The sequence below is a fragment of the Oncorhynchus nerka genome, linkage group LG13 (assembly GCF_034236695.1).
Source record: "Oncorhynchus nerka isolate Pitt River linkage group LG13, Oner_Uvic_2.0, whole genome shotgun sequence".
Lineage (NCBI taxonomy): Eukaryota > Metazoa > Chordata > Actinopteri > Salmoniformes > Salmonidae > Oncorhynchus > Oncorhynchus nerka.
Window position 1 is genome coordinate 63024725 of NC_088408.1, and position 25616 is coordinate 63050340.

A 25616-nucleotide genomic window follows, 5' to 3' on the forward strand; every position below is an offset into this window, starting at 1 on the left:
TGCATGAGGGAATTGTGGAAGCATTAAAACAACAATTAATTTGATGACATACATGATACAGCCAATTCCCGAAATGTCACAATCTACTGAAAATAATTGCCGTAGGCCAGTAATCGAGCAGTCAACCAGAAGATGGACTCCTCTCATAATAATTTGACAGAAGCCATATTCTTGCATAAATAGCGTTATTCATAGTTTTTCCAGTAAACGAGTGAGTCAGCATCGCCCTCTGCTGGTTTCTCGAAGCTCGTGAAATTAACTCCTGTGATGCCAGAACACTCCAAAAGAAGCGCAGATACTCAGAAAGTCAGAGGCGCGCGGCTTTTGGAGAGTCAAGACTTCACTCGGCGATATCCCTCCTGCGTAGGCTACAGTAGTTGTAGTTTCCGTATTCCTCCAGAGAAATGTCATTGTGAAAAGTTATCTGACATCATTATCGTTGCCAAATCTTTTTTTTTTGCATATCGTTTCAAGTGTGGGAGCTGCGAATTGGATCATCAGAGCTCTTGATGCAGAGATGCCACAGTTCATTCGATATGTACAGTGTATATATAGGCTACGACCTATGAAATAGCTGCTCACAAACTGGGATTTAATTCCTTTACCAAGACGATTTTGAGATAGTCATTTTTGTGTATTTTCGAATCTGGAATCTGGATTAATGAGAGTGGAAATTGTGAAGGCGCGTTCCGTAGCCTAAATTGTATTTTTTTTTTGCGCGAATATTTAAATTCTCCCAGTTGTAGTTACGACGGAACCAACTATTTGGAAAGGGAATTACAACACGTTTACAAAAGGAAGAAATTAAATCGGATCCTCATTTTCACAGGTTCTTGACCTTGAATCTAATTAGGCTACCAATTCTTCATGATGTGGATTTATTTCTACCTCGTTCTTTTTCTATTAGGTGAGACATTTATATTCCGATGGTTCTTAAGTTTTAAATGCAGATAAAACAATTCATTCAATTGCACGACATGCATGGGGATAGTTTTGTAATTGTTGTGAATATTATGAATATTATACATTCAGTAGGACTCTTTCATTTGAGGTTGTTTCGCCTTTAACCTACTTATTGTGAAATGAATCTTACATTTTACTGTCGGATCATTACATTTAAATTGTTTCCGTAATTACCCATAGAATGCACGTTTGAACTTATTAGGTGCAATATTTGACCTATACTCCCAACTTGTTGTTAGTGCTTGTTGTATTGTCTTTTCGCATCTCGTCTGCCTATTTGATTAAGGTTGAGAAAGTGAAATAACTCATATAAAGTTAATGCATAGCCTAAACATGATGATGATGATGATGATGATCTGTCTTATTGGTAGAAGCTGCTCAATTAATCAGTTACTGATAGTGATTATATGCATAATTTAGTTGTACTGCATACTCCCTGTACTTTAAACCAATTGCAAAGTCTATAGCAATATCTCCCTTAGCGGTTTGGCGGTTTTACCTGAAGGTATCGCTCATGTCAGTCTTTCAATCTAAATAGGAGTCAGTGTTTGTATCTTTCCTTGTCTATGCCATTCAATAGATAAGCCTCTGTTTTGCTCTCCCTATGTTTGTTATTGATTTGACTGCCATACACAACAACAATATGGAACACTTTAATATTCTGAAGGTAAGTGCATTGGGATCAATGACCATGCACAGGCAGCCCAATTCTGATATTTTGCCAAATTATTGGTCTTGACCAATCAGATCTGATATCTTGCCAATAAATGGGCAAAATATCATGAAGCATAACAGATAATAGACTGAAATATATCATATAACTAATTGATGCATCAAATGCCTGTGTGCTAATCATAGCCTACATACAAATGAACATGTCAAACAACTAATGACTTGTCAAACAACTATCATATATTTCGATCTGTTCCTGGGTCTATTTGTCAAAGAAAATCTTGCACCTGTTTCATCCCAGTTGGCAAAACCGGTTGCAATGACGTCATGTTTGTGTTTTATACTGATTTCAAAATGACGTTTTTAACACATCTCTTTAAGTGACCAGACAAAACACATGTAACTGATTCTAATCTGGTTAACCAAAATATGAAGTCTGTCCTCAGACTACTTGATGCCGTTGTAATCTGGTAATCTGACGTTTCTACAGCCAGAAATGTAGTTAATATGTGATTATTATGTCCCAAATTCTGCCTGCTGAGATTGCAGCATTGTAAGGAGTTTGAGTTTCCAATTGCACAGTAGCCTGCATTTATAATAGGTCTTATTACATACTCAAGACGGACCAATATATAGTTCCTAGTGGACAACATTTGGCATGGGATGTCATAATGATGTCATTTTCTGGTAGATTTTTTGTTTGTTTTTGTAGCTAATACATTACGACCAAAGATGTATTTTTCATGACAACATTGAGACATGAAATATAATATGCCATATCTGGTCAGAAAACCATACACAAATATTTCAACCCAAACAAGGCATCAGAAGAACCATCAGAATGGCGTCATTGCAACCACTTTTGTCCGCTGGGTGATTACACGGTTATTTAATTGCATTTCCTTATACCATATGTGTATGTATTCTTTGCGTGTTTCATATTCGTAAACAAAATATCCAGTGATCAGAAATCCCTTACACCAGTGTTTCCTAAACCTCAATTAGTACCCCACAGCTATTCCACTTCTTTCATGTGTTCCAGTACTAGCACTCTTGAGTCAATTTTGTCAGATGTGCTAGTTGTGGAATATATCAAACACATGGAACGCCTGGAGGTACTCAAGAAGAGGTTTAGCAAACACTGCCTTACCTTATGAAATGCTCATACTGCACCAGTGACACAGTAAATCCATCAAATATTCCCATGCATGTGTAACTCCATATGTCAGACCAATGGAAACAGCCTCCTGTTCCCTCCCTCAGACGGGGTTGTGTCCTCCTGGGGTGGTTCCTCATCGGCCCTGGTTGGGACGGGTGCCCATGGCTGGTTGGATTGCGTGAGGGCCAGTGACATATGCAACCAGAACCCCCAGTGCAGCTCCCGCTACCGGGTGATGCGTCAGTGCCTGGTGGGCAGAGAGAGGGACACCATGCTGGCCAACAGGGAGTGCCAGGCTGCCCTGGAGGTGCTGCTGGTCAGCCCGCTGTATGACTGTCGATGTAAAAGGGGCATGAAGAAAGAGCTTCAGTGTCTGCAGAGCTATTGGAGCATCCACATGGGCCTGACCGAAGGTGAGACTGAAATCAATGAATAAAGTGTTTAAAAAAATGGTCTTGTACCATATAGATAGATACTTGCATAATGAGATCTGCATGTATGTGCATAGATAAGAATTAGAAACGGAATTTGATTTGGTGAAATGGTGTTGCAGCAGTAAACTGAATCAAAACACAGAATATATAGACGATAAACATATACAGACAGAATAACTCTGCTACTATGAATTGTATATGTCATTGATTTAAAAAAATATAGGTTTTGTTCGTGAACAAACACGTAATCAGCAAATGAGATCTAATTAGATACAGTGGCTACATGATCATCTAGGTCTCTTTTTAAAAAATGCAGAGAATAAGGAAAGTCTCATGGATTGTATGCTGCACCTGCTACAGGATAGAGTGCATTCGGAAAGTATTCAGACCCTTTCACTTTTTCCATATTTTGTTAGGTTACAGCCTTATTCTAAAATTGATTAAATGAATTGTTTCCCTCAGCAATCTACACACAATACCCCATTATGACAAAGCGAAAACAGGTTTTTAGCAGTGTTTGCATTTCAGCCCTTTGCTATGAGTATTCAGACCCTTTGCCATGTGACTCGAAATTGAGCTCAGGTGCATTCTGTTTCCATTGATCATCCTTGAGGTGATTGGAGTCCACCTTTGGGAAATTCAATTGATTGGACATGCTTTGGAAATGCCCACACCTGTCTATATAAGGTCTTACAATTGACAGTGCATGTCAGAGCAAAAACCAAGCCATGTGGTCGAAGGAATTGTGCGTAGAGCTCCGAGACAGGATTATGTCGAGTCACAGATCTGGGGAAGGGTACCAAAACATTTCTGCAGCATTGAAGGTCCCCAAGAACACAGTGGCCTCCATCATTCTTAAATGGAAGAAGTTTGGCCCCACCAAGACTCTTCCTAGAGCTGGCCGCCCGGTCAAACTGAGCAATTGGGGGAGAAGAGCCTTGGTCAGGGATGTGACCAAGATCCCGATGGTCACTCTGACAGAGCTCCAGAGTTCCTCTGTGGAGATGGGAGAACCTTCCAGAAGGTCAACCATCTCTGCAGCACTCCACCAATCAGGCCTTTATGGTAGAGTGGCCAGATGGAAGCCACTCCTCAGTAAAAGGAACATGACAGCCCGCTTTGAGTTAGCCTTAAAGGCAACTAAACAAGATTCTCTGGTCTGATGAAGCCAAGATTGGCTTGAATGCCAAGCATCACATCTGTAAGAATTTGGCACCATCCCTACGTTGAAGCATTGTGGTGGCAGCATCATGCTGTGGGGATGCTTTTCAGTGGCAGGGACTGGGAAACTAGTCAGGATTGAGGGAAAGATGAACGGAGCAAAGTACAGAGAGATCCACGATGAAAAAGTGCTCCAGAACGCTCAGGACCTCAGACTGGGGCGAAGGTTCACCTTCCAACAGGACAATGACCCTAAGCACACACCCAAGACAAAGCTGGAGTGGCTTTGGGACAAGTCTCTGAATGTCCTTGAGTTGCCCAGCCAGAGTCCGGACTTGAACCCGATCTAACATCTCTGGAGATACCTGAAAATAGCTCTGCAGCGATGCTCCTCATCCAGCTTGACAGAGCTTGAGAGGATCTGCAGAGAAGAATGGGAGAAACTCCCCAAATACAGGTGTGCCACGCTTGTAGCGTCATACCCAAGAAGACTCAAAGCTTTAATCACTGTCAAAGGTGCTACAACAAAGTACTGAGTGAAGGGTCTGAATACTTATGTAAATGTCATATTTCCGTTTTTAGTATTTAATACATTTTCAAACATTTCTAAAAAACTGTTTTTGCTTTGTCATTATGGCGTATTGTGTGTAGATTGATGAGCGGGAAAAAAATATTTAATCAATTTTAGAATAATGCTGTAACATAACAAAAGGTGTAAAAAGTCAAGGGGACTGAATACTTTCCAAATGCACTGTATATTGATACCCCTGATGAAAAATATATGCTTTCTATTCTCTGTGAAATAATGGAGCAATGATGCAATTACAGCAGCAAGACCTGTTAGGGGTGCGCGATTGGTTTTCACCTAAAGTGTTCCATATTATCCTATTATTAGGTTAAAAAACCCACCGTTCAATGGCCTGGAGCCAGCCACTTGCACAATCCAGGAGGTAATATTTCACTTAGACCTTAGTCCTTCAAAAGCCTACTTCACATTGTCATAAGCGTGGCATGATGAATGTTTCAAGACATTACTGCAGCTGATGTCAAATCAAATCACAAGCTCTAATGTAGTCAAAAGCTTTGACACACCATATGCTATTCAACTGTGGCGAAGTCACTTTTACCAGGAGCTAACTTCCTATGGCACCAGTCAAGGTATGTCAGTCTCTATGCCTGTGATCTAGAATAGAGGGTTCAAGTGAAATGTTAGGACACTAAAGCAGGCTTATCTGAATGGAGTTACAATTGGCCTTACAGTAGGCTACATACAGTAAGCTGTTTTGACAAATACAGACCTCCCCTGTGTCTTTCACTGAGGATACTTGACCGAACAATGTAAGTGTCCCATTTTGGCACTGTCCAGGGAGATAAAACAGGCTTTAATGGAGGACAGGGCTCTTACAGTGCAGCTTTAATCTAATCATGATCCATTGTGCAGTCAACCAGGCTTTTGTTAACTGGAAACAATCAGTATATAATATTGTTCTCCATCGAAACAAACACGAGGGCCAATTCCCCACAGACCCTCAAAAACGCTGCAAGCCACTTAAAAAATGGTTGTGGACAAAACCCAGAAAAAGTTAGGATATTGTAGGAAGAGCACCAGCTTGAAAGGTTTTCTCAGCAGATACGGAAATGTCTACAGGCTATGTAGATAATTCCTAAGAGCCAGCCTGTGTTGCTGTTGACTAAAATATTAAGTCATTTAGGGAATTTTGGGGCATATTTATTAAAGGTTTGTGTGTGCGAAATTGCAGCAAAAATGTTGCGTTCTCTGCATTTTGCATAAAGAATTGTAGATAGTGTTAATGAATTGTAGGTAGCATTTTAGTCATTTAGCAAAAGCTGTTATCCAGAGCGACTTCCAGGAGCAATTAGGGTTAAGTGCCTTGCTCAAGGGCACATCGGCAGATTTTTCACCTAGTCGGCTCAGGGATTCAAACCAGCTACCTTTCGGTTATTAGCTCAACAATATTAACCTCTAGGCTACCTGCCTAGACATTAAGAGGGGCGAATGTTAAAACATTAACAAAGATAAAATGAGCAAAGGCACACCATCGGCAAGTTTCATATAAATTGATTGTCCTTTTATAATATTCATCTTCTATTCTTTTGATTCGTGGATTTCCAATATTTATATTCATGAAATGCTCTTAGCATAATGCAGGGATAAGGACTTACACTCCTAGTGCAATGATAACCACAAATCTCACACATTAGCAGCCTTTACATTTCTGTTTACTAAATTTGCCCTTATTTGTGTGATAAAGAAGGCAACTTTGCTGTATTCCAAGATTAGTGACTGCTTAGACTTTGTTACACTGTGCATGTAGGCAGCAAACTGGAGGGCGTTGCTGCTGTGAAAAGGACCAGCATTCATTGGGCTACTTGCGCTCCGTCTTTGGCCCTCGTTAATATTGTACACGTGAACTGTTAATTGAGGTTTTAAAAGAAATGCCAGCTGAATGCAATGTGTCAGTGACAGATAATGGTTGGCCTTTTGAATAGGTCCTTCTCACTGCCGGACAACAGGGGTTTGGAGTCTGAATCTATAAAAGGCATAATTACTATGTGGGAAGTATCCTCTTTAATAACATAAAGGTAGCTGCATTTCTCTTTCGATTAAGCCTCATGGAGAGAGCACAAGGGTTTGAGGCAGTTCCGGCCAGTCAGTTAAGAAGTCCCATTCTTCACATATCACCGTTTTGTTCTTTCAAATGAAAGTGAATTGAGCAGATAGCTAAGAGAATTGAAGGCCTTTATGTGGGCGGTTTCCTTGCAGTTTAATTAGTCGAATATATTTCTACAGCAGGGAGCATACGTGAGTCTGTCTCAGGCCATTGTGAGATCTTACATGAAATAACAAAGTAAGCACTTAAAAATAATGATTTTCCCGCTGGTATTCTAAAGGTCAGGAGAAGAATCTGTCAGTATTCCATGCTAATATCACTACACAGCTAATTTAGAGCGGGGAAATAGGAACCCTATGCCAGCTTGAGTACGTTATTCCTAGGACCCAGGCAGAGTCGAGGGAGAAACGCATAAGGTTACAGAGGTACACAGTATTCCTCAGTGAAACCATCATTACCATGAGCAATGGTAGCAGTCACCAGCCATTACCTTAGCCATCCTCTGTCATAAGGAGCACATTTCTCCAGTGAGGCAGTGGGAGTTTGCTTCTGCATGCTGAATGTGTCCTCTGTTTTTACTCATCTTGCCACGCTCGCTAGGTGGGTGCTTCATCATCAGAGGAAGAGACCTGTCAATATTTTTCTGGAACAAATCAATAAGAGATTTTCAGGCCCCCCAAAACCTGTGAACAGGATCAATGAAATATGATGACAGGGATGGCATTCTATGTTCTTGCAAATCCCTCTAATGATTCCTTTACTGTAACTGAAGATCCATCGAGCAGATTTCAATTTGACTAAAATGACACCCAGAGTGGCTGCTATATTTGGGAAATTCGCCCCTCTTACCCTGGCAGGAAGAGACAGACTATTTTGCCTTCTGAATACGGGCAAGTGGGGATTTGGATTTGTTCCGCCATAACGGTTTGTGGATGATTGAATGCGGATCATTGGAATCGTGCGAATGGATTAGCTATCAGAGCCGTTGCCATTTTCTTCTACACAGATGGTCTTCAACCATTGAGAAATATGTAATCAATATTCTTCATTTATGCAAATAGACCAGGTCAACTTTAAACAAATAAGGTGAATGACAGCTATTAAAATGTACTTTGCTTCAAGCTATAAGCTGTTTGCCAAGACCGGAAAAATCCATAGGACACTTCCATCACCTCAGGAATGTACTCCTATTGATAATGAATATGTGATGGATTTTAGATTCTCTACAGCTTAAACTCTTAGGCAGTCATCCACTGAATCAACTTAACCCAATGAGTCCCACCGTAACGGCAGCATGTTTCGGCCTTCTAACCCCTTTTTAAAAATGGGGTGTTTAAGCTACAGATTTCTGGGTTGTACCATCGGTGGTTATGATATCCTGATGGGGCCTGGGGTTGGGTATTTTTACCACAACGTCTGTGGAGTCCGAATGGTTTGCGCTGCAAACTATTAAAAGCTATCTATAAAAAACTGAAACTCTCACGAACACGTACAAATGTTGCTCTATGACGCCCACAAGCTACACAAGAACTGTTGGAAGGTAAAAGGTTCTTCTACATAGAAGATCATCGGACATACTGTCTATAATACTGTAATAAGCTTACATGTTCCCTGTCACAAACTCCACGCAGTTGTCGCTGACTAGTTGGATATTCATTTCTCACCGAGCAAAGTATATATATGAACATACAGCATTCATATAAATTCATTTTGATCAGATATTTGCTTTGGCAGAACTCATTATTGTCAATAAAACTCATGAATGCAACTGTTTATGTCAAATTGTTTTGTTTTCTACTTGTGGCCCTGGTTGTCCTGAAAATAAAATGGTCAAACACTTCATTGTGAGGCTAAATATAAGGGCTGGACATGCAGATAAATGAAAAGCCGATCTTTGCTGGGATCTTGGGACTGATAGGGTTAAGAGCAATATCCTCCTACAAGGGACTCATGATTGTCTGTTTCACTCTGGCCATGCGCAACACTGTCAGAGCAAATGAAGTCAAACGGAGTCTTAATTACCACGATAAGTTGTTGCCCTGCGGCAAACCATCATACACTAAACAGCTGGGAATAATGTTTTGTATTACCTGAGGAATACATTATTGGTTGGGTGACTGTCAAATAGCACAGTTGTTCAAGAACAGAGTGCCATGGCCCCCTGCTGTGAATGTGAATCTGTCAAACCCCAAGCGAGAGAGCCATGCTGTACTTGTGCAGTTCTAATTTTGCATGGCACGTGATAACATTAGAAAACACTTTCAAAATCCATTCACTACCTTCTTTCATGCTATTATTTTAAGTTTGACAATGTTATTAATGAATTATTACTTCTTTGACTTACAATCAAATGAATTGTTATTATACACAGAGAATACCGAACATTAGGCATTAGGAACACCGTCCTAATATTGAGTTGCATCCCCCCTCAGAACAGACTCAATTTGTCAGGGCATGGACACAGGGATGCTGGCCCATGTTGACTCTAATGCTTCACACAGTTCTGTCAAGTTGGCTGGATGTCCTTTAGGTGGTAGACCATTCTTCATTTTTTATTTTTTTAAATGATTTTAAAATGTAAAATGTATTTTTTTAACTCCTTTTACTCCCCAATTTCGTGGTATCCAATTGGTTGTAGTTACAGTCTTGTCTCATCGCTGCAACTCCCGTACAGACTTGGGAGAGGCAAAGGTCGAGAGAAATGCGACCTTGATACAGTGCACATCCAACCCGGAAGCCAGCCGCACCAATGTGTCGGAGGAAACACCGTACACCTGGCGACCTGGTCAGCGTGCACTGCGTCCGGCCCGCCACAGGAGTCGCTAGTGTGCGATGAGACAAGGATATCCCTGCCGGCCAAACCCTTCCTAACCCGGATGACGCTGGGCCAATTGTGCGCCGCCCCATGGGCCTCCCGGTCGCGGCCGGCTGTGACAGAGCCTGGGCTCAAACCCAGAATCTCTGGTGGCCTTAGACCACTGCGCCACCCGGGAGTCTCTGGTAGACCATTCTTGAGACAAACAGGAAACTGTTGAGCATGAAAACCCCAGCAGTGTTGCAGTCCTTGACACAAACCAGTGCACCTGGCACCTACTACCATTCACCCTCTGTATAGCACACATACACAATCCATGTCTCAATTGTCTCAAGGTTTAAAATCCTTCTTTAGCCTGTCTCCTCCCCTTCATCTACACCAGGGGTCTCCAACAGGTAGATTGCGAGCTACCGGTAACTCGGAGCCCACTTATGAGTAGCTCGCCAAACAATTCTGAAAGTACATGCAATTTTCACGTGTTCCAGCGCAAACTGTCCTAAACCAATCTCACAAGTATCAGACATCACGACATTGACGTTATCTCACATTTGTTGAGCCATTATTGGCTTAATAAGCTAATAACCTAATACAGTATCTGCCAATTCATTTCTAGTAATATTGCCCCTGTCTGTCTGTGGTGCGTGCGATTGTTTGTTTATCACTCTGTGTGTAGCCAGTGATGTGGTTACCATCTTGTGGGTTGACAGAAATACCAAATGAAGTGTTAACTGCAAAGTAGGCTTACCTGGCAGAAGTATATCATGAGTAAGTATATAATTTGTATCTATTATTTGTTATTTGCTAAATTTGCCATGAAATGAGCAGCAGTAGGCCTACAGAACCATCGCTAGACTGGCCCACATGCTGACTAGACCGGGCACGCACGTGCGTCTGTTGATTTTGTCCATCCACACCAGATGTGATCTGCATGTTGAAATATCACAATGAACTCTGAACCAACTATATTAATTTGATGACATGTCGAAACGCATGAAAAACTCGTGGCCATGTTGCTAGCTAATTTGTCCTGGGCTATAAACATTGGGTTGTTATCTTTTTTTTTGTTCTTTAAAAAAAAAGAAATTGCCCTTTTTTCTCCCCAATTTCATGGTATCCAATTGTTGTAGTAGCTACTATCTTGTCTCATCGCTACAACTCCCGTACAGGCTCGGGAGAGACGAAGGTTGAAAGTCATGCGTCCTCCGATACACAACCCAACCAGCCGTACTGCTTCTTAACACAGTGCGCATCCAACCCGGAAGCCAGCCGCACCATTTACATTTAAGTCATTTAGCAGACGCTCTTATCCAGAGCGACTTACAAATTGGTGCGTTCACCTTAAGACATCCAGTGGAACAGCCACTTTACAATAGTGCATCTAAATCTTTTAAGGGGGGGGTGAGAAGGATTACTTTATCCTATCCTAGGTATTCCTGAAAGAGGTGGGGTTTCAGGTGTCTCCGGAAGGTGGTGATTGACTCCGCTGTCCTGGCGTCGTGAGGGAGTTTGTTCCACCATTGGGGGGCCAGAGCAGCGAACAGTTTTGACTGGGCTGCGCGGGAACTGTACTTCCTCAGTGGTAGGGAGGCGAGCAGGCCAGAGGTGGATGAACGCAGTGCCCTTGTTTGGGTGTAGGGCCTGATCAGAGCCTGGAGGTACTGATGTGCCGTTCCCCTCACAGCTCCGTACCAATGTGTCAGAGGGTACACTGTGCACCTGGCAACCCTGGTTAGCGACTCCCGCCACAGGAGTCGCTGGTGCGCGATGAGACAAGGGATGAGACAATCCTACCGACCAAGCCCTCCCTAACCACGCTAGGCCAATTGTGCGTCGCCCCACAGACCTCCCGGTCGCGGCCGGTTACGACAGGGCCTGGGCGCGAACCCAGGGACTCTGCTGGCACTGCAGTACAGCGCCCTTAACCACTGCGCCACCCAGGAGGCCCGGGTTGTTATCTTACCTGAAATGTACAAGGTCCTCTACTACGACAATTAATCCACAGCTAAAAGGGTAAACCTAGTTCGTTTCTAGTAATCTCTCCTCCTTCATTCATCTTATTCTGACTTTATATGGCGGTTGGCAACCAACTTTAAGGTGCATTACCACCACAAATTGGACTGGAGTGTGGACGTTTATGGTAGAGTGGCCAGATAGAAGCCACTCCTCAGTAAAAGGCACATGACCACCCGCTTGGAGTATGAGAAACAAGATTCTCTTTGGCCTGAATGCCAAGCATCACGTCTGGAGGAAACCTGGCACCATCCATGCGATAAAGCATGTTGGTGGCAGCATCATGCTGTGGGGATGTTTTTCAGCGGCAGGGACTGGGAGACTAGTCATGATCGAGGGAAATACGGACAAAGCAAAGTACAGAGAAAGTACATGCTCCAGAGCGCTCAGGACCTCAGACTGGGTCGACGGTTCACCTTCCAACTGGACAATGACCCTAAGCACACAGCCAAGACAACGCAGGAGTGGCTTCGGGACAAGTCTCTGAATGTGGCCCAGACAGAATCAGACTTCAACCCGATCGAACATCTCTGGAGAGACCTAAAAATAGCTGTGCAGTGACTCTCCCCATCCAACCCGACAGAGCTTGAGAGGATCTGCAGAGAAGAATGGAAGAAACTTTCCAAATACAGGTGTGCCAAGCTTGTAGGGTCATACCCAAGGAAACTCAAGGCTGTAATTTTTGCCAAAGTTTCTTGTATAAAGTACTGAGTAAGAGTCTGAATACGTATGTAAATGTGATTTTTCAGTTGTTTTTTTAAAATACATTTTCAAAAATGTCTAAAAACCTGTTTTATAGATTTTAGATTAAGGCTGTAAAATACCAAAATGTGGAAAAAGTCAAGGGATCTGAATTCTTTCCAAATTCACTGTATGCTCCTAAAAACCATGTTCTATTTTAAAGCCTTGCTACACAGATGCTCATTGATGCGCGCGAGCAGTTTGGATGAAATGATTGAATAACATGTAGGCATACATTTATTTTGCAACGTAAGCGCACGTAACGCGAACGCAAACATTGGGGTCAGCATGTTAGATGGCACATTCCTCAATTTCTAGATGCGCAATTAAAGGGGAATTACATTTTCTTTAAATTCCAAGCCTAAAAATGTTTTTCTTCTGATATGATTTAACCATTGACATGGACTCAGAACATCCAATTTCTTTGTTTCTCTATGAACAATTGTAATTTTGAAGGAAAATAATTTTGGAAATATACAACAGATTTTATTAACCTTTATTTTACCAGATATGTTGACAGAAAACATTACTTTCTCTTACACTAAGGACCCGGGGAAGAGTTGCAGTGGGGAGGAGAAGAGCAGAATTTGCCTATTTGAAAGAAAGAAAAAAATGAGTAACTCGTGACATGTTTCCTTTTTTTTAAGTAGCTCTCATGCTAGAAATGGTTGGAGACCACTGATCCTCACTGATTGATGTGGATTTAACAAGTGACATCAACAAGGGATAATAGCTTTCACCTGGATTCACCTGCTCAGTCTATGTCGTGGAAAGAGTTCTTAATGGTTTGTATACTCAGTGTATGTGGATGAGGCTAAATTATAATATACTTGTATGATATGCAGGGAAGTTTCTTCTTGGCCACTTGGGTGAAACTGAAATAGTTTGTTTCCCTAAACTTCCCCTCAGTCCCCCCGGAGAAGAATAGAGCTTCATCATCCATGATCCTCTATAAGCTGGCCCCGAGGCTGGCCACAGCACTTTCAAAGCTAGAGCATTTGGCTTTGTTTGAAGATTTTGCTATTGTACAATGGCCATTTAGGATGGGTAAACAGACTTTATGGGAAGTCTCTGGGAAAAAGGACCTATCTCAGTGGTAACTGTGGGTTCCCTAAGAGTTCCAAGCACTCGTAAAAATTGGCAATTGTTGTACTTAGGCATGCTAAGAGAGAGAAGTAAGAATGTTTGTCTGGCTGCCTTTGCTATCTCACTACAGAGATGTGTAGGATGATATGGAAAAATGTGGACAGGGAGAAATACGGATAATAGCCCCTTATCTCACAACCCTCCCCCATGGTTTCTGCAATAGCTACTCTTAGAGAACTGCCTGTGGTGATGTTACACGTTGTGATGATCGTCAATGCTGACTGAAGTAGTGAAGGGAAGCTAGGGAAGTGGTAGAAATGGGATTTCTTTGTCCTTAGGGTGCACAACACAAAGGTTTCAGCGACGAGTGGCTTATCTGCCTTTGCCATCCGTACTGTTAGCTAACGTTCAATCACTGGAAAATAAATGGGACGAACTGAAAGCACGTATATCCTACCAACGGGACATTAAAAACTGTAATATCTTATGTTTAACCGAGTCGTGGCTGAACGACGACATTAATAACATACAGCTGGTGGGTTATACACTCTATTGGCAGGATAGAACAACAGCCTCTGGTAAGACACGGGGCGGGGGACTATGCATATTTGTAAACAACAGCTGGTACACGATATCTACGGAAGTCTCTAGGTTTTGCTCGCCTGAGGTAGAGCATCTCACGATAAGCTGTAGACCACACTATCTACCTAGAGAGTTTTCATCTGTATTTTCTGTAGCTGTTTACATACCACCACAGTCAGAGCCTGGCACTAAGACAGCATTGAATGAGCTCTATTCCGCCATAAGCAAACAAGCTCCTCGTAGCCAGGGACTTTAATGTAGGGAAACTTAAATCCTTTTTACCAAATTTATATCAGCGTGTTAAATGTGCAACCAGAGGGTAAAAACTCTGGACCACCTTTACTCCACACACATACAAAGCTCTCCCTCGCCCTCCATTTGGCAAATCTGACCAGAATTCTATCCTCCTGATTCCTGCTTACAAGCAAAAATGTATGCAGAAAGCACCAGTGACTAAATCAATAAAAAAGTGGTCAGATGAAGCAGATGCTAAGCTACAGGACTGTTTTGCTGGCACAGACTGGAATATGTTCCGGAATTCCTCTGATGGCATTGAGAAGTACACCACATCAGTCATTGGCTTCATCAATAAGTGCATCGATGACGTCATCCCCACAGTGACTGTATGTACATACCCCAACCAGAAGCCATGGATTACAGGCAACATTCGCACTGAGCTAAAGGGTAGAGCTGCCTCTTTCAAGGAGTGGGACTCTAACCTGGAAGCTTATAAGAAATCCCGCTATGCCCTCCAACAAACCATCAAACAGGCAAAGCGTCAATACAGGACTAAGATCGAATCGTCCTACACCGGCTCTGACGCATGTCGGATGTGGCAGGGCTTGCAAACTATTACAGACTACAAACGGAAGCACAGCGAAGAACTTCCTAGTGACATGAGCCTACCAGACGGGCTAAATAACGTCTATGCTCGCTTCGAGGCAAGTAACACTGAAACATGCATGAGAGCATCAGCTGTTCCTGCCGACTGTGTGATCACGCTCTCTGCAGCCGATGTGAGTAAGACCTTTAAATAGGTCAACATTCACAATGCCACAGGGCCAGACGGAATACCAAGATGTGTATTCCAAGCATGCACTAAACAACTGGCAAGTGTCTTCACTGATATTTTCAACCTCTCCCTGTCTGAGTCTGTAATACCAACATATTTCAAGCAAACCACCATAGTCTCTGTGCCCAAGATCACTAAGGTAACCTGCCTAAATGATTACCAACCCATAGCACTCACGTCTGTAGCCATGAAATGCTTTGAAAGGCTGGTCATGGCTCACATCAACACCATTATCCCAGAAACCCTAGACCCACTCCAATTTGCATACCAAAGATCCACAGATGATGCAATCTGTATTGTACTCCACACTGCCCTTTCACACCTGGACAAAAGGAACACCTATGTGAGAATGCTACTACAGCTCAGCAGTCAACACCATAGTGCCCTCAAAGCTGATCACTAAGCTAAGGACCCTGGGACTTAACACCTCCCTCTGCAAATGGATCCTGGACTTCCTGACGGGCCACCCCCAGGTGGTAGGTGTACATTACAACACATCCGCGCGCTGATCCTCAACACGGGGGCTCATCAGGGGTGCGTGCTCAGTCCCGTCCTGTACTCCCTGTTCACCCATGACTGCACAGCGAGGCACGACTCCAACACCATCATTAAGTTTGCCAATGAAACAACAGTGGTAGGCCTGATCACCGACAACGATGAGACAGCCTATAGGGAGGAAGTCAGGGACCTGACCATGTAGTGCAAGGACAACAACCTCTCCCTCAAAGTGATGAAGACAAAGGAGAGGATTGTGGACTACAGGAAAAGGAGGATCGAGCATGCCCCCACTCTCATTGACGGGGCTGTAGTGGAGCAGATTGAGAGCTTCATGTTCCTTGGCGTCCACAACACCAACAAACTAACATGGTCCAAGCACACCAAGACAGTCGTGAAAAGGGCACAACAAAACCTATTCCCCCTCAGGAGACTGAAAATATTTGGCATGGGTCTTCAGATCCTCAAAAGGCTTTACAGGTGCACCATCAAGAGCACTGGTTGCATCACTGCCTGGTATGGCAACTGCTCAGCCTCCGACCGCAAGGCACTACAGAGCGTAGTGTGTATGGCCCAGTACATCACCACGGCCAAGCTTCCTGCCATCCAGGACCTCTATACCAGGCGGTTTCAGAGGAAGGCCCGAAAAATTGTCAAAGACTCCAGCCAGCCTAGTCATAGACTGTTCTCTCTGCTACTGCACGGCAAGTGGTACCGGAGTGCCAAGTCTAAAAAGCTTCTACCCCCAAGCCATAAGACTCCTGAAAAGCTAATCAAACAGCTAATTTACGCTGCTGCTACTCTCTGTTATTATCTATGCATAGTCACTAACATAACTCTACCTACATGTACATATTACCTAAATTACCTCGACACCGGTGCCCCCGCACACTGACTCTGTACCGGTACCCCCTGCTATTGTTATTTACTGCTGCTCTTGAATTATTTGTTATTCTTATCTGTTACTTTTATTAGGTATTTTCTTAAAACTGCATTGTTGGTTAAGGGCTTGTAAATCAGCATTTCACTGCACCCGTTGTATTCGGCGCATGTGACAAGTACAATTTGATTTGTAGTTCAATCAATCGTTTTGATTATGAAGCAGCAGTATGAACAAGCACAATGATAAGACCAAACACACCAACTTTTATTTGACCCTCATTTGACCACATCATCTTCTACCTGGAGAAGAGTTGCAGGGGTTGAATGAGTCAGTTGGAAGCTGGATAAAATGACTGTAGGTGGCCAAGGGAGTATGAGAAGCCGGATTAGGATTTTAGCTTTGACAGTGGGGTTAACCTTTAACTCGTGCAACAAGTGCCGTGGCTACTTTAATGACCACAGAGATTATGGACATCTGTTTAATGTCTCATTTGAATGATGGCACCTTATGCAGTTTAGTTACCCCCTCCCCCCATCACTCCCTTACCAGATGGAATAGTGCTGTCTTATGGCCCTCCAACACCACATTCAGCATATTCTATTCTCCCATCCAAGAATTGACCAGGCCCTGCCCTGCTTAGTTTCAGAGGCAAGCAGTCAGTAGGATGTAGGGTGGTGTGGCTGCTGACAGTCTCTCTGCAATGTCTTACAATGGGTTGCTTACTTTCGTATAGTAATGTATTATGTCTAGGAATCTATGGAGTGTGTCTGGAGTCCTGGAGATGTTTCCTCATTATCAGATGGGGAAACTGGTTATGATTTTTTTCTCCCTCTCACGGAAGGGAACAAGACATCATATCAGCCTTAGTGTGGCCCTCCTTGGACTTTTGCTCAGGAGTTGGCAAGGGAAGAGTTCAATGTCGTCCCTCTGCAGTTTATAATGCTGGGAGGCGCAACTTTCACTCCTGTTGAGTGACATGTATTTTAGCCATTTGGCGTTATAGTTGATCATCTTTAGTTTGGTGTATTTCAATAGTTGTTTTACTGACGCTTTTTGTATCCCCCTGTTCACGATGGAACTAAGATAACATATCATAATACAATGTTTTCTTTTCAACAAGTGTACTGGGAACCCACGTTACACTGTGTTACTAAAGTGACATCTTCAAGGGTATTCTTTTTATTCCACCTGATCGGCAGCCTGGTAATGAAATATGCACTATACTGTACAACATGATCAACACATATGTGAATCACACACTACCTTCCGTTGAAGTCTCCATTCTCTGAACAGCTGGAAGAACACTTGATGAGGTAACATCCTCTTTTCAAATGCACGGAGCATTGTGATAAACAAATGGTGATATTTCTTGATTGGATGGTTATCCACTGGGCTTCACCTCTCCCCACAGGTTTTGGATTTTCTCATTTGCTGCGGTGGGCTCCCTGCCTGTCCCACACCAGCCTTGCTGTGTTTCTGTTAGCATCAAAATGCAATGCTACACACTGGAGGGTTTTGTCTGGATCACACCGAATGGCTGTGAATTTTAAACACAGGATTAGAGTCTTCTGAGAGAGAGGCACAGGGGAGCAGCACAGTCAGTTGAGTGCTAATTTGATTCATTTTTTTTTTTACAAACAGCCATAGCAATTCAGCGTTTGGAGGCTGCCTCACCTAAATCAGAGAGCACCAGGACCAAATGTTCTTTCCAAAATCAAATTATCTGACCGTGGTGAACGATCTGCTTTGCATATCACAAAATTAGCCAAATGTTCACACCATTGAAATCTTCAGGGTGTAAAATGTGTTATTGGTCAGACAGACCGATTAAGAGCCAAAATCTCAAGTTGACAAATTTTGTAGAATTCAAACTTCACTGGTTTCTGTTATCAACAGAAACAATATAGATATTTGCTTATTGTTTTAGCACAAAAAAAAAATGTTTTATCCTGTGCAATGTTTCTAAAACCATGACTCCTTGCCTTAGACACATGAAGGTCAACAACTTTGTATACATTTTGAGATCATATTCCTTTATTAAATGTACCGTAACACATACCCAGTAATTAATGTACCATGAACTACAGTATGTGGGTGTGAGCACACTATCATTTTCCTTTTTATCAAAACAATTTCATCATGTACTGTTTTCCCAGGTGGAGAGCTTTATGAAACATCCCCTTATGAACCTGTGATGCCTGTTCGCTACCCTGATGCATTCCGTCTCGCTTCCATTATCTCAGGTAAGAACAAATGTTTAATGTTATCATTTTTTTGCTTCCACAATGACTATTCCATGTTAATAGACTGTGAAGATACACTGTATACAGTGCCATCGAAAAGTATTCAGACCCCTTGACTTTATCCACATTTTGTTACATTACAGCCTTATTCTAAAATTGATTAAATAATAAAAAGATCCTCAGCAATCTATATACAATATTCCATAATGACAAAGCAAAAACAGTTTAAAAAATATATATATTTCCAAATGTATTACAATTTTAAAACTAAAATACCTTCAGACCCTTTGCTATGAGATTGAAAATTGAGCTCAGGTGAATCCTGTTCCCATTGATCATCCTTGAGATGTTTCCAATACTTGACCTGTGGTACATACAATGGTACATACAACTGATTGGACATGATTTGGGAAGGCACATACCTGTATATATAAGGTCCCACAGTTGACAGTGCATGTCAGAGCAAAAACCAAGCCATGAGGTTGAATGAATTGTCCGTAGAGCTCCGAGTCAGCATTGTGTCGAGGCACAGATCTGGGGAAGAGTACCAAAATACTTCTGCAGCATTGAAGGTCCCCAAGAACACTGTGTCCTCCATCATTCTTAAATGGAAGAAGGTTTGAACCACCAAGACTCTTCCGAGAGATGGCCAAACTGAGAAATCGGGGGAGAAAGGCCTTGGTCAGTGACGTGACCAAGAACCCGATGGTCACTCTGACAGAGTGTCTAGAGTGTGCTCTAGAGTGTCTCTTTGGTAATGGGAGAACCTTCTAGAAGGAAAACCATCTCTGCAGCACTCAACCAATCAGGCCTTTATTGGTAGTGGCCAAACGGAAGCCACTCCTCAGTAAAAGGCACATGATAGCCCGCTTAGAGTTTGCCAAAAGGCACCTAAAGACTCTCGGGCCAAGAGAAACAAGATTTTCTGGTCTGATGAATCCAAGATTGAACTCTTTGGCCTGAAAAGCCAAGCGTCTGGGACTGGGAGACTAGTCAGGATCGAAGGAAAGACGAACGGAGCAAAGTGCAGAGAGATCCTTGATGAAAACCTGCCCCAGAGTGCTCAGGACCTCAGTCTGGGGGCTAAGGTTCACCTTACAACAGGACCCCGACCCTAAGCACACAGCCAAGACAAAGCAGGAGTTGCTTCGGGACAAGTCTCTAAATGTCCTTGAGTTGCCCAGCCAGAGTCTGCACTTGAACCCTATCTAACATCTCTGGAGAGACCTGAAAATAGCTCTGCAGCGATGCTCCCCATCCAACCTGGCAGATCTTGAGAGGATCTGCAAAGAAGAATAGGAGAAACTCCCCAAATACAGATGTGCCAAGCTTGTAGCGTCATACCGAAGAAGACTCGAAGCTGGAATCGCTGCCAAAGGTGCTTCAACAAAGTACTGAGTGAAGAGTCTGAAAACTTATGTAAATGTGATATTTTTTTTGTGTGTTTTGTATTAATTTGCAAACATTTCTAAAAACCACTTTCCTTTGTTATTATGGGGTATTGTGTGTAGATTGATAAAAAAAAACAATGAATCCATTTTAGAATAAGTCTGTAATCAGTGGCGGTCAGTGCTGTTTAAGATGAGGGAGGACAATTTTTTTTCTATTACAGCATACTGGACGACTGTCATTCATATTCCATTCACCCAGTTAAAGGTAACAGCGATAGGTTTAGGCTAATATTCGACACTCAGATTTCCCTTCCCCCATTATAAGGTTGCTACAACCTAGCCCAGTGGTTCTCAATCCTGGTCCTGGGGACCCAAAGGGGTGCACATTTTTGGTTTTGCCCTAGCACTACACACCTGATTGAAAGCATCAAAGCCTTTTGATTAGTTGATCATTTGATGATTTAATCAGCTGTGTAGTGCTAGGGCAAAATAAAAAATGTGAAACACTTTGGGTCCCCAGGATTGGGTACCACTGGGCTAGCCTATGAATGACGGTTTATATTGTAGGTGCACACAGGTTGAGAGACACTTTTGAGGTGTGTCGAGAGACACATTTGACATTCAACACCGCCTTGCACACTCTTGCCTGCATCTAGCTGATATAGGGTGTAATCATTCGTCCAAAAATGTGACAAATTCAGGTATGTTATCCCCGATTTGTTCCATTTGCTTCCATTTAAGAAATGTTTTTCAACAGAATTAGCGGAATGAATACACTCTCGTCCTCTCACCTTGTCCCTTCGCTTGTGGACTTCAATGCCCAACACATCAGCTGTATGTGACCAGGCGAAAAAACGTTTCCAAGCCAAACCACTACACACAGCCTACATCGGTGTCACAATATTAGCTAAAGAAGTAACGTCATAGTCAGCATAGCTAATAGAACTAATGTGTTAGTAAACCCACTACAATCATGCAGTAACGTTAGTGTACAGTCAGTAAGCAGTTACACCGGTGGACCCCGGTGGCAATACATTTGTAAAACCAAAAGCTTACCTTGACTTGGAAGAGTTCCAATGTTTTGTTGGAAAGTCATAGCCAGATAGCTAAAATAACATCCCTTTGTTTGAGCAGGGTGTTAAGAAATGAATTTGTTATACTGTTCGAATAATGTCTTTCTCTCTCTCTTTGAGTCAACTACTCACCACATTTTATGCACTGCAGTGCTAGCTAGCTTTAACTAATACTTTCAGTACTAGATTCATTCTCTGATCCTTTGATTGGGTGGACAACATGTCAGTTCATGCTGCAAGGGCTCTAATAGTTTTGAGGACATCCTCCGGAAGTTGTCATAATTACTGTGTAAGTCTATGGAAGGGGGTAAAGAACAATGAGCCTCCTAGGTTTTGTATTGAAGTCAATGCATCCAGAGGAGGACGGAAGGTAGCTGTCCTCCGGCTACACCATGGTGCTACCCTACTGAGTGCTGTTGAGGCTACTCTAGACCTTCTTTGCAAAATAGTGTTTTAATCAATTATTTGATGATTATATTTAGTATAATTTTAACAAAAAAATATAACTTTTTAATTGTTTTATTTTTATGAAATTCACTGAGGAGAAATTCACTGAGGAGCCTCTACTGGCTGTAATGTAACAAAATGTGGGGAAAATCAAAGGGACCGCCTATTGAGAAGTGCCTGTTAAGTAAATCAGGTGTTAAATTAGGTGGAAAGGAGATTGCCACTTTCAGTAAATATGATGGATTCCTCTTTATATTCCTTAGTTCACCAAGGGGTCTTGATTACGTAAACCCATATATTTCCCATCTATTGATTTTCCATTCAGTTTGATTTCTGTTTACTAATTAAACAGCAAGTATTCACCAAGGGAACTATTGCTCACATTTAGTTTACTGGTTATTACTGAAAGGGCAATACAAATCAATGCAGATCTTATTATAAGACACAGCTACAATGGCTATTACACTAAGGGCTCTATTTTAACAAACCTAATACAATGGTAAATCTTAGTGCTGGTGACAGATTTTTGTTGTTGTGCTATTATTTTACTTCCAGAATATGTGCAGAGTAGCTGGAGGTGGCACAACATTTCTGGGTTTTGATGAATTAACAAGTTGTGGGTACGTCGAGGCTTGACACCTCATTGGCCAATCAGAACTTGCTCCATGGCTGAATATGTGGTTGCTTCAAGTTGTCTTTACAGTGTTTTATGTATTGCCTCGTCATCATCTCCAATTCGATTGTAGTCCATTATTTCCTAGTTTGTTAAATGGCCTGCCCCATATTTGCTAAATATGTTGAACATGTTTGCAGTCCACATTGTTCTTTTTTTAATTGAACTTTTATTAACTAGGCATGTCAGTTAAGAACAAATTCTTATTTACAATGACGGCCTACACCAGGCAAACGCAGTTGATGCTGGGCCAATTGTGTGCCACCTTATGGGACTTGCAATCACAGCCGGTTGTGATACAACCTGGATTCAACCCAGGATGTCTGTAGTGATGCCTCAAGCACTGAGATGCAGTGCCTTAGACCACTGCGCCACTCGGGAGCTCCGAGTGCATTCCTTCAATATGGAAATACATTGTTAAACATACACTACCGTTCAAAAGTTTGGGGCCACTTAGAAATGTCATTGTTTTTGAAAGAAAAGCACATTTTTGGCCCATTAAAATAACATCAAATTGATCAGAAATACAGTGTAGACATTGTTAATGTTGTAAATGACTATTGTAGCTGGAAACGTCAGATTATTTAAGGAATATCTACATGGGCGAACAGAGGCCCATTATCAGCAACCATCACTCCTGTGTTCCAATGGCATGTTGTGTTAGCTAATCCAAGTTTATCATTTTAAAAGGCTAATTGATCATTAGAAAATATTTTTGCAATTATGTTAGCACAGCTGAAAACTGTTGTCCCTGATTAAAGAAGCAATTAAAACCGGCCTTCTTTAGACTAGTTGAGAATCTGGAGAATCAGCATTTGTGGGTTTGATTACTAGCTCAAAATGGCCAGAAACAAAGACCTTTCTTTTGAAACTCGTCAATCTATTCCTGTTCTGAGAAATTAAGGCTATTCCATGCGAGAAATTAACTAGAAACTGAAGATCTCGTACAACGCTGTGTAATACTCCCTTCACAGAACAGCGCAAAGTGGCTCTAACCAGAATAGAAAAAGGAGTGGGATGCCCCGGTGCACAACAGTGAAGAGGCGTTCCCGGGATGCTGGCCTTCTAGGCAGAGTTCCTCTGTCCAGTGTCTGTGTTCTTTTACCCATCTTTTCTTTGTATTGGCCAGTCTGAGATATGGCTTTTTCTTTGCAACCCTGCCTAGAAAGCCAGCATCCCGGAGTCGCCTCTTCACTGTTGACGGTGAGACTGGTGTTTTGCAGGTACTATTTGATGAAGCTGCCAGATAATACTGCCTTTGCTGCAATGGCTAAGCTCTCCCGTTTCATAATCTGTATTGTAAGCGGAGATGCGAGGTTCACAGCCAGAGGAAATTAATCCTTTGTCTTGATAGGGCAGAAAATGTGATGTCTCTCCCTATGCAAATGAGATGTTAGGTTTCACATACTGCATCTCAGATGAGCAATAGGACAAGTACATTAGAGTGTCTAGTTTGAGAAACAGACGCCTCACAAGTCCTCAACTGGCAGCTTAATTAAATAGTTCCTTCAAAACACCAGTCTCAACGTCTACAGTGAAGAGGCGACTCTGGGATGCTAGCCTTCTAGGAATCCTTCGGAAGGAGGCATGGATGTTTGTCCTATCCATTGAATATAGATTATTAAATAGTATACACTAATCTTACAATAGGCCTAGTTATAACAAACATTTAGCTAATCTGGCTTCAACATGGAAATACTAGTCTACACAAATTACACTCGCATGCTATACATTTTTGAGCCATGGACAATTGGACAAAGGTTAAGAAGATTAGCCTACCGTATCTGTTGATATGGCCTGTTAATGACTTTGTCACATGAAAGGCAAACAATAAAACAGGCAAATGGCTTAGGCTCCAAGGGGATTCAGCACCAAGGGCAGCGATCAGAATTCATGCGATTTGACGGTTAGATCCAACAGAAATGTAAAGAAAGTCTGTTGACTGTTTTGCTGCTTATGATATTTTAATAAAACATTGGTTATAGGCTACTGATTAGGCTACTGTGCGCCTCCTCTGACAAAATCAATGCCGTAACAAATCGCGTTACATCTATGACAAGCTTTTGGCCAGTCTTAACTAGCAGAACCCTAGCTTTTACAAGTTAAATCTAGCGCCGCCTTAACGCCAGTCGGAAATAGAGCCCTGAGAGAGACTATCGCAAAAAAATATATATATATTAAAAAAAGGTGAAATATGAGGACCGCAGGGCCATTGCCACAACTGTAGGAAATATAGGCTACAGTCATTTGAACGTTCAATCACTTCCGTTCTCCAGATCCTGCGGAAATTGCCGGAGGATGATCGAGCCTCATTTGCTAAAAGCATTATACAGCAGAGATGCCACATTTGCTTTTCCTGGCCGATGCCTCATGCTTTGTTTTATATCTTGGAGGTACAAGAAAGACACGCTTTCTGCACTAATCCCTTTAGCTTGAAGTCAGTAAACGACATAAGTTGTTTGAAAATATACTGGTTTGATCTATCAAAAAGGAGAACACCAGACAAAATACAAAATTGGAAGTGGCTTTGAATACCTTGGCGTTTTAACCTATGATCCATATGAAGGAGGCTCAAATGGTTGTCTATCCTACATCCTGGTCATTTTCAGCACATTTTGAAACAGCAGCTGGGGCTCATTAATGTGTTCATTTTTGCTAGAACTGTTTCCAACAATGTTTCTTTCAAAGGTGAAATATCTGATTTGCTCTCCTAAATCCATTTAGCCTTAGTCATTTATTATTTCAGAGGACAGAATAATTGATTGTGGTGGTGAGAAAAGCCCACAGGCAAACAGATAAGTAATTACAGTTGTTCTCTGAAATACTTTTCCCCGCCGATTTCAACTGCACAAAAGTGTGCTTAATCACTTTTAAAATGGTAATCTGAACCAAAGCTCAGGGAATGTGATATCTTGCTGTGTTGATGTGGATGGGGAAATACACTCTCTAGGAGGAAGGCTGAAAATTGAAAAATTATCTCCACAACTTAAGAGTTTATAGTGAGAGAGATAAGGACACCATTGATGGGGAAAAAAACATACTCCACAGTATCTCTAAATTCACACAGCGGTAATTAAGCAAAT

General features: G+C 42.1%; 1 protein-coding gene across 1 annotated transcript in view; it reads left to right on the forward strand.

Moving 5' to 3' along the window:
• The first annotated feature begins 333 nt into the window (after positions 1-333).
• The window catches only part of LOC115139821 (GDNF family receptor alpha-2-like), a 74970-nt gene continuing 49687 nt past the window's right edge, over positions 334-25616 (forward strand). Inside the window, exons 1-3 of the mRNA XM_029677633.2 lie at positions 334-907; positions 2899-3207; positions 18863-18949. Of these exons, the coding sequence (XP_029533493.1) occupies positions 868-907; positions 2899-3207; positions 18863-18949 (436 nt within the window). The 5' untranslated portion in view covers positions 334-867. The remainder of the gene's footprint in view (positions 908-2898; positions 3208-18862; positions 18950-25616) is intronic.